The sequence below is a fragment of the Ciconia boyciana genome, chromosome 14 (assembly GCF_034638445.1).
Source record: "Ciconia boyciana chromosome 14, ASM3463844v1, whole genome shotgun sequence".
NCBI classification, from domain to species: domain Eukaryota; kingdom Metazoa; phylum Chordata; class Aves; order Ciconiiformes; family Ciconiidae; genus Ciconia; species Ciconia boyciana.
Genome location: NC_132947.1, coordinates 14,848,873 through 14,860,823, shown reverse-complemented (window position 1 = coordinate 14,860,823; position 11,951 = coordinate 14,848,873). Strand labels below are relative to the sequence as shown.

At 46.4% G+C, this 11,951-nt stretch overlaps 1 protein-coding gene across 2 annotated transcripts; it reads left to right on the top strand.

The window, feature by feature from the left end:
- Positions 1-1,130: 1,130 nt before the first annotated feature.
- EDEM2 (ER degradation enhancing alpha-mannosidase like protein 2) lies at positions 1,131-11,325 on the top strand. Of its 2 annotated transcripts, XM_072879368.1 has the most exons (11): positions 1,131-1,289; positions 1,367-1,477; positions 1,596-1,635; positions 2,051-2,156; positions 3,259-3,384; positions 4,107-4,318; positions 5,497-5,638; positions 5,831-5,955; positions 6,678-6,822; positions 8,574-8,695; positions 9,538-11,323. In XM_072879368.1, the coding sequence occupies exons 1-11, from the start codon at positions 1,177-1,179 to the stop codon at positions 10,027-10,029; spliced, it is 1,734 nt and encodes a 577-aa protein (XP_072735469.1). In that variant the 5' UTR covers positions 1,131-1,176; the 3' UTR covers positions 10,030-11,323. The 2 variants fall into 2 exon arrangements, with proteins under 2 accessions (XP_072735469.1, XP_072735470.1); XM_072879369.1 differs by lacking the exon at positions 1,367-1,477 and having other exon boundaries at positions 9,538-11,325.
- The last annotated feature ends 626 nt before the right edge of the window (positions 11,326-11,951 follow it).

The following is an 11,951-nucleotide window of genomic DNA, read 5'->3' as shown; positions in this document are numbered from 1 at the left end:
CGAAGTGCCGGGTTATTTGTGCCCTTTCCTCTCCTGCGAGCAAGCTGCTTTAGTTTTGATTTCTACATGCTACACCTTTGCCAGGCAACAGACTGGCTCATCACTTCTCTTCTTGTTTCCGCTCTCCCTACCAGGGTCCCACCTCACTCCTCCTCACCTATGGGCATGGATGGGCAAGAACGGGAAAGATTTACTGGGCATCAATCCAACTCTAAAGATGCAGGTGTAGAGAGATGCCTGCCAATCGCTCTGGTGTTAACATGTAACCTGCTGGTTAAACAGCAGGGTGCTAAAATTAGTGTAACCACACCGGGAGTACGGGCTCTGAAATCTCCCCTGACGTGAGCCACGGCACCGAAGCCCCCAGGGGACTCACTCCTCTTGCGGGGAGCGGGGCTGCTGCGAGCCCGGCTGCCTCGGAGCCAGTCCTGCCCCGATGGGAGAGTGCACGCCAGCACCTGAAGCCCACCTCCAGCACGGCAGGGTGACACCACACCACTCCACGCACGGGCCTGGCCGCTGGCTTCCCGGGAGCAGGTCCCCACGCACCATGCAAACCTCACGGAAAGCTGGATTTGACGCAAAGGGAGAAAGAGCACGAGCTGATTCTCAGGCGGCAGGCTTACGGGCCGGGAAACTCCCAATGGCCTCACAAATATTCTGGGCCATTTCCAGCCCCGCTTCCAGCCAGGAACCGTGCAGAGGCAGCACCAGGAACCACCTCCTCTTCCCACGTGGGACAAGGGCCTTCCGGGCCGCCGGTGCCATCGCTGGTAACGCATCACGACTATAAAAGCGCCAGCGTTTGTTACACTTATTGTCAGGCCTGGGAGCTACACCTCCAGTGCCGCCAGCTGCCCCCGTGCCTTGCAAGCCGCCCAGGAGACTCGTTTCTGCCCCCGGGCTCCCCCCGTCCCTGTGACGGGGAGTTCCGGCCCGCGGTGAGGTACGGCCGGAGCCCCCTCTGCCGGGGCCGGCTGCTGCGGCCGCCGCCAGCGCCGCCACGCTGCCGCCGCGCCCGCCGCCCGCCCCGCTCTGCCCCGCCGCGCCCCGGAAGCAGACGGGCGGTGCACGGCGCTTCCGGCGGCGTGCGCAAGCGCCGCCCGCCCCGGCCGCTCCCATTGGCTGGCGGCCGGGGGCGCGGCGGGCGCCGGAGAGGGGGCGGCGTGCGCGGCCATGGCCGCGCTGCGCTCGCTGGGCTCCCTGCTGTGCCTGTGGGCGCTGCGGCTGCCGGCGCTGCCGGCGGGCACCGGCGCGGCCGCCCGGGGGCTGGACGTCGCTTCCTACCGGTGAGTGCGGGGCCGGGCGGGGGGGCCGGGCGGGACCGGGCCGGGCCGGGGCTGAGCGGGCCGTGCTTGTGCCTCAGGGAGCGGGTGCGCGCCATGTTCTACCACGCCTACGAGCACTACCTGGAGAGCGCCTTCCCCTACGACGAGCTGCGGCCGCTGACGTGCGACGGGCAGGACACCTGGGGCAGGTACGGGCCGCCCCGGGACGGGGCATCGCCCCCGCCCGCCGCGGGGCCGGGCCCGGGGCGCCCCGCTGCTGGGCGCCGCCCCTCCGCCGGGCCTCACCTCGCTTCTCTCCTCGCACAGCTTCTCCCTCACGCTGATCGACGCCCTGGACACCCTGCTAGTGAGTACGAGCTGCCCCCGCCCCGGGGCTCGGCCCCGTGCGCGCCCGCGGCTGCAGCCCGGCCTTCAGCCCGCTCCAGGCCGCTGTCGGCCTCCTTCTTCACGCCTGGGTCTTAGGCGGTCGTGACACAAAGTCAGCTACCATTGACTGTGGAGGTTTTGCTCCAGCCCTGGGAGGCAGGTGGCCGGAGCTCCCTGCCCCTGTCCCCTTCTAACTCTGGAATAAAGACCTAAAGTGTGCAAAGAAAATGGTTTGAAATGAGGCGAAACAGTCAGTTGCTCTCTCAGTACTATTTGCAATTAATGATTTCATAAAATAGTAAAACAAAACTAGACTTATCCCCTAACATTGAATTCCGCCTCTGTTTTCCCATGAACTCTGAGCCTTGTTCTCTGTTGTCCTGCTCCCCCTGCAGATCTTGGGAAATGTTTCTGAGTTCCAGCGAGTCGTCAACGTACTGCAGGAAGGGGTGGATTTTGATATTGATGTCAATGCATCTGTCTTTGAAACTAACATTCGAGGTGAGGTGGGTTTTTCCGTGGTGTTTATGCTGGATTGCCTTCCTGTACGAGTCACTGAACCGTACACAGAGGTAGCGCGAGGTAGCAGTCAGAGTGAATTTGTAATGCAGTGTAACAGGACACGTAAACACACAGAAAAATCCCAAACAAATGTCACTTCCTATTTGTCTTTGCACATCACCTTTCGGCTTCCTGCCTCAACACAAACAGAAGTAGACGTGGCAGTTTCAGTATTCTGGTGCCAGGTTTTAAGCTTTGGAATAAACATCTCTTCCACTGAAACAGTACAAATTGCATATTATCTTTTTTACATACTGTTTTGGAATAGAGATTATTAATCTCTTGCTTTAGCGTCGTAAAGTGAAACTTGCCTTTTTTCTTGAAAATCACAAAGGCCTTTGGAGTCTTGTACCCAGCTGAACACCTAACTGCTTCAGTACTGTCCAACTAAAAGACACTGGCAGGGAACAAAACCATTAGTTATGCTTTTTTTGTGTCTCCTGTCCTCTCCTGACATTGCTGAGCCAGTTTTTGCAGCACTGTAATTTCTCTGCGTTTGTGCTTGTTATGTGACAGTAGACAAGGCTGTGAAAAGGGCTGATAACTCCCTGCCTCTGTCGGCCACGCTGAAATTCTTTACACTGGCCTAGACATTTTTCTCCAGGGTGTGCTGTATTACTTTACACAAACATAGCATTAAGCTATCTGGAAGAAATGAAACAGAATTCCTCTCACAGAGGTTTGTGTTAATTATACTATTAGCTTTCTAATAGTATCATCTGTCTGCAGGGCAGTGTAATAATAGTTTAATAGTATATCCTGTCTGCAGGGCAGTGCAGGTATAGTAGGGCAAGTAGGACCTGATGCTTCTAAAATAATGTAAGATATATATCTGCTACCCATTGCAAATAGGCAGGAAGAAATAAACCAACCACTCTTCTTTTGTGGCATACTGAATTAGGCTGTTAAAGATGAGCCATCTCGCTTTTCTTCTCCATAAACACTGCCTCTGCATCATGATAAATACAAATAAATAGAACTGGTTGCAGATTGCATTCCTCCCCCATGCGCTTTAATGGGATTCTTACTGTGCACCTTCCAGTGGTGGGTGGTCTCCTCTCCGCTCACTTGCTGTCGAAGAAGGCTGGCGTTGAAGTAGAAGTGGGGTGGCCGTGCTCTGGACCTCTCCTCAGGATGGCGGAGGAAGCAGCTCGCAAACTCCTGCCGGGTGAGGGCTTGACTTGTTTGTGTTGCTGTGCTGTAGTTCATGAGGTGACCGGTGTGTTTGATGAAGATGGCACTGCTTGGTGCGTAAACTCATAAAACAGTCCTGTGTTCCCTGAGCTCAAAGCAAGTTTAGCTTGCGGGGAAAACGTGAAGTGCATGATACCAGTTGTATATATGCATGCCAAGCTTTGTATGTGCTTAACACATCAGTTTGTTTGTTGCTTGTTGAGGGGAAATATATTGAATATAAATAATAAATAAAGGCTGTGAAACAGCAGCTTGTAAAGACAAGAAGATGCAGCCTTATCTACCCCTTTGTGGGCTGCTGCTGGGATGTGTGCCCTGATAGCACGGCACTGTTTCCTCGTGTGGTGTGCACCCTGGGCTACCACTGAGTAATCACAAGCTCAGCATTTGCATTTTGCTGTCCATTGTGTTTAGTTCTATTTTGACCACCCTGCTTGTGCTGTAACAAAAGTAGGGATGCAGTCTGCTGCTCTGGGCAAGGTGGAAGAGATCTGCAGTACCTTCCCAGGACAGTGTGTAGCTTGGGGTACCCTCTCTGCTCCTCCCAGGATCACACTCTACTTCTCATTTCTTTCTTTGCAGTTACGGCAATTGCTCCGGTCCCGCTTCTTGCCTGTGTGCAGTCTATTTGTGTGCTTGACAGTCTGTCAAACGTAACAGTGAACACTCATGTGAACCAAAAATATTATGTTTCAGCTTTTCAGACCCCAACTGGGATGCCATATGGAACAGTGAACTTGCTGCATGGAGTAAACCCTGGGGAGACCCCAGTCACCTGTACTGCTGGAATTGGTACATTTATAGTGGAATTTGCCACTTTAAGCCACCTTACTGGTGACCCAGTGTTCGAGGATGTTGCCAGGAAGGCTTTGAAGGCACTGTGGAAAAATCGCTCGGATATTGGGCTGGTGAGTGAGGAATGGACTTTGAATTTGCTGGCCTGCTTTTTGTATAGTTTTGTGGATGCAATTCTAAGCATAAAAAAGCATAAACAGAGAGGAGATAGAACTAGATAAATAGCTACAGTGCTAATAACTGGGCTGAAGTCGCGTGTTTGACGTTGTTCCTGATCACCTGCAGCACCCAGATCTCTGCTTTAGCAGTGCAACCCAACATTATGCCATCGTTCTGTCCCATAAGAGATGTGGTTGGGAGACAAATGCCTTCTGCTGGGTATTGCAGTCTTTGTAAGAGCAGCTGCAACAGATTAAATAAAAGGTCTGTCTAACGCCTGGTGGGACAATGGCCTACGGAAGAGAATAACAGCATGGCAAGTGCACCAAGATATCTTGCCTCTACAGCTTTGGTGTTTTAGGAATATCCAGAGCTAGAAGTGTTATCTCTGTGTTCGCTATCTACTGGTCAGTCTTTCTTCAGTTAATTTCTATAGCTGCTTTTTGAACCTATGTGAACTCCTAGTGTTGTATGTGTGAAGTGGAACAGATTTATTCATATGCTGTATGAAGAAGAGTTTCCTTTTGTTTGCTTTGTGATCTGTTTATTTTTGGTTTATACCCCTAATCCTTGTTCAATAAAGAAATTGAATAGCTGGGTTTTTTTTCATCTTTGCTAGGCAAGTCATGATTGTGTATTTTATTCTCCATCAGCTGAGTCTGCTTCTAGGCTGAAGAGTCCCAGGTTTGAAGGATCTATTTAAATATTAGCATGGCAGCTCTCATGCCTTTGACATCCTTGGGCTCCACCTCTGTACTTGTACCTCTTCATCCTTCCCTACTCTGTTGTAAGATTGGAATTAGGACCAGACACATCACGTTGAAATTGTGCATTTTTACAGTAGCATAATGGTGTTTTGTTTTGGCCAGTGCAGCATTTATATTGGAAGCATAAAATTCCAAAGTTATGTTTTCTACAGTTTGTACTTCTCTGATTATACTGATACATGTGTCTTGTAATGGAGAAAATGCTAGTTGGAGTGGACATTGGGAATCTGTGAAATGGACGGTCTGAAAAAGGGTCAAGGGTTTCTTGTGTGGTGGTGTTGGGAGTGATTTTTCTAATTATTGTTTAGTAGATAAGCTTTATTTCCACTTTAACTCCCTCTTTCCTCCTCCCTCACTTCTTCCAGGTTGGTAACCACATTGATGTGGTAACTGCCAAGTGGGTGGCCCAAGATGCTGGCATTGGGGCCGGAGTGGACTCCTACTTTGAATACCTTGTTAAAGGAGCCATTCTCCTGCAGGACAAGGAGCTGATGTCCATGTTTCTAGGTGAGCAGTTTGTTTTCTGTGTGAAGGGTCCCAGGAATGCCTCCTTGACTGCGCCTGTAAAAACTTTGCACGTGGGACTGCAGAAGAAGAATCTAATAGGGTACATTCAAGACTGTTCCTGAAGCCCTTGTTGTAATACTTTTGAACAGTCTGTGATAACAAAGACTTGAACCCATCTATGTTTCTTTATAGAATATAACAAAGCTATCAAAAATTACACAAAGTTCGATGACTGGTACCTCTGGGTTCAGATGTACAAAGGAACAGTGTCCATGCCTGTTTTTCAGTCCCTGGAGGCCTACTGGCCAGGCCTACAGGTAAGAGCTGTCGTACCAGTAGCATACGGTGATTTTGTTCATCTGTCTTGGGTCGGTCTTTAATATAAAAGTTACAAATATAACCCTTATCTGTGCTGGTTTAAAAGTTTGTTTTGATCTCTGGTGAAATCTGCAGTAGCCTGAGCCAGTAGAAGAGCAGATGTTGACTTTATCTATGGTCTATAAAAAAAGTCTTCCATTAAGCATGATGGGAGGGCAGTTTTGTTGTAGCAAACTCCACTGACAGTGGTCTCATAGTCCAGATGGGAACATAAGGCAAAAGAAAATCACACTTCTTTTTCTGCCACCTTGTAAATGCTTTATTTGTGTGAATACTTTCCCATTGAGAGGTTTGCTTTCTCATCAGTACTTATATTTGGTCTGGGACTTCGTTATCCCCGCTGAAGTAGACTGGATGCTGTGATTGACTAAAAGAAATGTGGACTGAAGAAACCCAGCCTTCCGTTAACTAAAAATCCAAGAGACTTCATATTATTTAGGTGCGCGGAATGTGATCCAACAGAAAAAGTAGCACCTATCTCCTTAGTCCTACATGTTCTTAAGGCATCATGCTTAAATATTACTTACACCATTCAGACCTGCTGAACAACCCATTTCTGTCACCATCTCTTGCTTTGACTATAGAAGTGTTAACGCATCAATTCCTGTGCTGTTTCTTCTTCACCTGGATGTTGCTTTGCTAATTGTTTCCTCTCTCTCAGAGCCTAATTGGGGATGTAGATAATGCCATGCGAACCTTCCTCAACTATTACACTGTGTGGAAGCAGTTTGGTGGGCTGCCTGAGTTCTACAACATTCCCCAGGGCTATACGGTGGACAAGAGAGAAGGATATCCACTCAGGCCTGGTAAGCAGAAATGAAATAAAAAGGAACATGGACTCCTGCTTTTGCTCTGGTGGTACAATCAAATGTTAGCAACACCTGCCCTCCAAAAGTTCCTCCCCAGTTTTGCTTTGACTTAGTTCCTGCGTGCATTTTACCAGCAATTTCCATAGTCAAAGCTACACATTTTGCTTTCTGCCATTCACAAAGGTAGGGCTACCTTTTAAAGGAAGCAAACCATAGTGTTACTATATAAAGGGGGCCTGTTAATTAATTGGGTTCACAATGTAGGATTTGACATGTTTAAGTGTTAGGCTGTCTGACACGGGATGTTTTAAAGTCATGCGAAACGTTAATGCGACTGCCTGTGTCCTTTAAATTAAGGAAGTGAAAGTGAGTATGAATAGAGCACTCTGGTTCTGTTGAGTTCCTGAAATAAACTAATTCTAGTTGCACTAGTAAAGCTCAGAGGGATTATATGTTGTCTGTGATACTGCAATGAAATGATCTGTCTTTTCTTCTGTTTTTTTACAACTCTGACCAAAAAAAAAAAAAATTCACACCTGATTATTAGGTCAGTGTCCTGGTTTCAGCTGGGATAGAGTTGATTTTCTTCCCAGTAGCTGGTATCGTGCTGTGGTTTGGATTTAGTATAGTGTTTGGACAGTACAGTGAGAATAATGTGATAACACACTGATGTTTTAGCTGTTGCTAAGTAGTGCTTACGCTTTCAGCTTCTCATGCTCTACTGAATGAGAAGGCTGGAGATGCACAAGAAGCTGGGAGGGGGCACAGCCAGTCTGGCCAAAGGGATATTCCATACCACATGATGTTATATAAACTAGGGAAAAGCTGTCCAGGGGCCTGCTGCTTGGGGACGGGCTGGGCATTGGTCAGTTGGTGGTGAGCGGTTGTTTTTCATTTGCATCATTGTCTTTCTTGGGTTTTATTTCTCTCTCTTTTTGTTATTTTCCTTTTCATCATCATTATTATTATTATAATGTTTCAGTTATTAAACTGTCTTTATCTCAACCCACAAGTTTTCTCACTTTTACTCTTGATTTTCTCCCCCATCCCACTGGGGGGGGGTGAGCGAGCGGCTGGGTGGTGCTTAGTTGCCAGCTGGGGTTAAACCACGACAGTAAAACTTTTTGTAAATGAAAATAATTAATTTCCTTTTGGTCTGAGTGTTCAGGTGACATCCACATTGCACACTTCTGCCAAAAATACTCATCAGCATTAACTTTCAAATGTATTATAGCATCCAAAAAGACCTGTTTCTTTAGTAAGTAAACACAGCACAGTGCATATGTTGCCTGTATAGAGTATTTCCATAGTACCTGTTTTTGTGGTGTTTTTGATACCCCTGTTTCAGAGGCTTACAGTATTGTTTAAAAACTGTATTTTGGGGGTTGAATTTCTTGTTTGTAATCCTTTCTAGAAGCATCTTTCTCTTCTTCTTTTGACAACTGAGTTTTAATCCTTTTCTCTCTTGCTCCTCTCCCACATTCAGAGAGTGGAAGGGGAGCATTATTCACTCTTACCTGAGCTGATGCAGTCTGGTTAGAGTGAATTTCTTTGTAGCGCATCCTTAGTAAAAGCAAGTATACTTGCTCTGGCTCAAGTATGAGCCAGAGGAAATACAAGGCAAGCTAGGCTGTTTACCTGATCATTTTAAAGTAGTGTTGTTAAATTAGTTCAAGGAATATCTTGTCTTCCCTGTGTACCTGGTTTGGTAATCTTTATGCTTGCAAATGCTTGGGGGTTTTTTGCAGAGCTGATTGAGAGTGCAATGTATCTGTACCGTGCTACAAGAGATCCCACGCTCTTAGAACTGGGAAGAGACGCAGTGGAGTCAATAGAGAAAATCAGCAAGGTGGACTGTGGATTTGCAACTGTAAGTGCTAAATCAACTACTAAGTCAGCTAAATGGCTGCTAAAAATCAGCTTTTAGAAAGTATTCTCATGAATGATGTTTTGCCATTGAGTCAAGCAATCACTGTGGTTGAAACATGACTTCTTTTTCAAACAAACCCCTGGTATTTCTCTGAAGCTGATCTGGTAACCGCTGGTCGTGTTTCTGGTAGTAACTTCCCTCACAGCCTGAACAGTGGGCCAAATTCTGTCGCTGGCTGTTGCACCAGAGCCCAAAAAATGGGAAAGCATCAGAAGCTTCTCCTGCCTCCTGTATCTTGGTAGCTACTAGGTGTTCCAGCTCAGCAGGAAGGCTCATATGCAGGCTGTCTGCCTGCCAGGTGTGTAGTTCTGCTTTTCCACTATGCCTTGAAAATCTGATCAAACACAAGAGAACTGCAGTGAGTGATTTCTCTAAAATCATTTAATAGAAGATTTCAAACACACTGTCAAGCTCCATTTTACAAAAAAACCCTTATAAATATTGGGAATTAGGCATTGTGATTTGGGAAGTAGGTAAAAGCCTTATGACTTTTTTTTTTTAGTGGGGGAAATGATGGGCAGCTTACTCACTGCCCTCCTCCTTATCCAGGTAGGAAGTGCATTTCTCCTGATTGTTAGTTTCCTGTTCCTTATCTCTAGACTATGCTAGTTCAAAACATCTGAAACCTTGTTGACATAAAACTGTTTAAAATACAGGGTCAATTGGTGCTATAGTGTGCTGTTTAACTGAAATGAATTGCAAGCTGGTTTTCCTTTTCCCCTTAAGTTCGTAACGTACTGAATTTGATATAACTGTAACCCACTGTATTTCTTCTCTTGTAGATCAAAGACTTGAGAGATCACAGACTGGATAATCGCATGGAATCCTTCTTTTTGGCTGAAACAGTGAAATACTTGTACCTGCTGTTTGACCCAGACAACTTCATTCACAATGATGGATCAGTCTTCGATGTGGTGATTACACCATACGGAGAATGCATCTTGAATGCTGGAGGATACGTCTTCAACACTGAAGCTCATCCTATAGACCCTGCTGCGCTGCACTGCTGTAGGAAGCGTAAGGAGGAGCAGTGGGAGGTGGAAGACTTGATGCGGGAATTTTACTCACTGAAGAAAAGCAAGAAATTTGCTTTAAAAAGGGCTTCTGACCATGATGAAGGGGAAAGTGCAAAAGACCCTGAAGACACCTCTTCAGAGAAAGGTGGAGAGAAGAGAAACTCTAAGAAGAACTCACACTCGCTCCTGAGTTGCCCCAGTCAATCCTTTAACTCTAAACTTGCAGTACTGGGACAGGTATTCCTAGACAACACCTGATTCTATTTTCATTATCAGTTTAAATTATTGATTCAGACTCTGGGAATATATTTTTATAGTTTCATAACAGACAAAGTCATACCTCACAATGTGAATTGTATTATGAAGTGAAACAGCTTCCCATTAAAGTCTGCTACTGCTGGTTCATAAAATGTGATTCAGATATCAGCTGTTAATGCTGTAAAGTTGCTAATCTCAAACCGATTGGTTGCCTGAATAGCAAACAGGTGTTCAGAAAGAGAAAGAAAAGTCTACAGGTTAGAGGTACCTTGTTTATTTCACTGTGAGTTTGTTTTGAAGTTTTACAGGCTTATGCAGAGCCCACAGCTTACTTTGTTCTATAAAAATAAGCCTGAGCGGTTCCCTGTCAGGGGAAGAGCAAGGATTACTAGCTGTAGCTTCACTTCTGAGACTACAAGTCTCCTCTGCGATGTGCTCCACCTTTTATCTTTGGCCTCTTTATGAATATGCAGTTAGCCTGAGAGATTGATGACCAGTCCAGAAAACCTTTTGATTTTGAGGTGGAGGCTCAGATTTGTAGATCTAGCATGTCTGTCGAGCATGAAGGATCGCATGGGGGGAGGAGAGCAGTTGCAACAGAAAATTTCTCAGTTCCTCTGTATGTAGAATCAGTGTGGGTCAGTACCTCCTGCCTGAAACCAGTTTAGTCATCTGCAAACTGAGGTGGAGCGTGGACTAGCAAAGGTTTGATTTACCCTGCAGTGGAACGTCTTTCTTCTTGCAGAATTGAACATGATTTTCCTATGAAATTTCCCCATTTCCTTCCTCTTTTAAACTTCCCTTTAGGGCCTCACTTGCATAACTCCGCATCAGACACCTCAGTCAGTGAAGCTGGCCTCAGGGTGGACCAGCTGCACTGTATGTGTTCCATGCATAAGGGTAGGATGGAAGGGGACTTGGTTCAGGCTGAAATGCAACTCTCCCTTGGTGCAGGAGACAGCCGAACAGATGTTCATAAGCTGGTCCCTGCAGCAGACAGTGGGAGAGCTCCTTGTGATCCTTCCTCTAATGGAAACCAGGCTGCATTTCTGTCTTTTTCTTCACAGGTGAAAGGCATGAAACCTCTCGGTGTTCAGCTGATTTGACGAATCCAAACCTTTAAATGTGATATTAGTGTCTTTTCGACAGATGTATGCAATGATCAGAAAGAGATAAATCAGTAGTGTTACAAAGAGTTTTTCTTTTTAAAGAAAAAGGGGTGGGGGGCAGAAAAATTATGGGCTTTCTTAAAGCCTGATGGAAGTTGAGTCTGGAGCAAGCACAAACAAGCTGTAGTCATTTGAGTGTGTTAGAGGTACAGGATAAATAAATCCATGTGGCTAGTGAAATACTTAAATACAACTGGGTCAATGTCCAGTCTTTGCTGGTGTGGGGTTGCTTTGAGAAACTATTGGTTTTGTCTCAATCTGTACTAGTGCTATAAAGTTACATAAAATCTGCACTCTGCCCTTCAGGATGGAAATCCTGTTGCAGTTTACTGAGTAAACTACAGTAAGAGACACTTGCAACTTGGACAGACAGACTTATTGGGAGGATTGGTAACCTGTGCAGGCCCTTCTAGTTCTGTACTTCTCCTTTCCTTTTAGCAGGTGGGACAGCTGCTGTTCCAGAAATACTGCATTGATGCAACTGTTGCAGGGGAGGTACTGAGAGAGGAGCACCCTAAAATTGAGGCATTGTTAGACAAAGATGGAGCTCTTGTTAGTGGCTCCTTGTAACCATAAGGTTATCTTTTTCGTTTCCAGTTGTTCATATCTCACATGCTCTTCATTGCCTAATCTGTAGAACAACAAAAGGCAGGCCTTCTCCAATGGCTTCACTTGGTGCTTGGTCCCGATTCTCTCTCAGCATCGCCCCACCTATGAAGTGGAGGAAGATGAAAGACTTGTGGGACAGGCTGC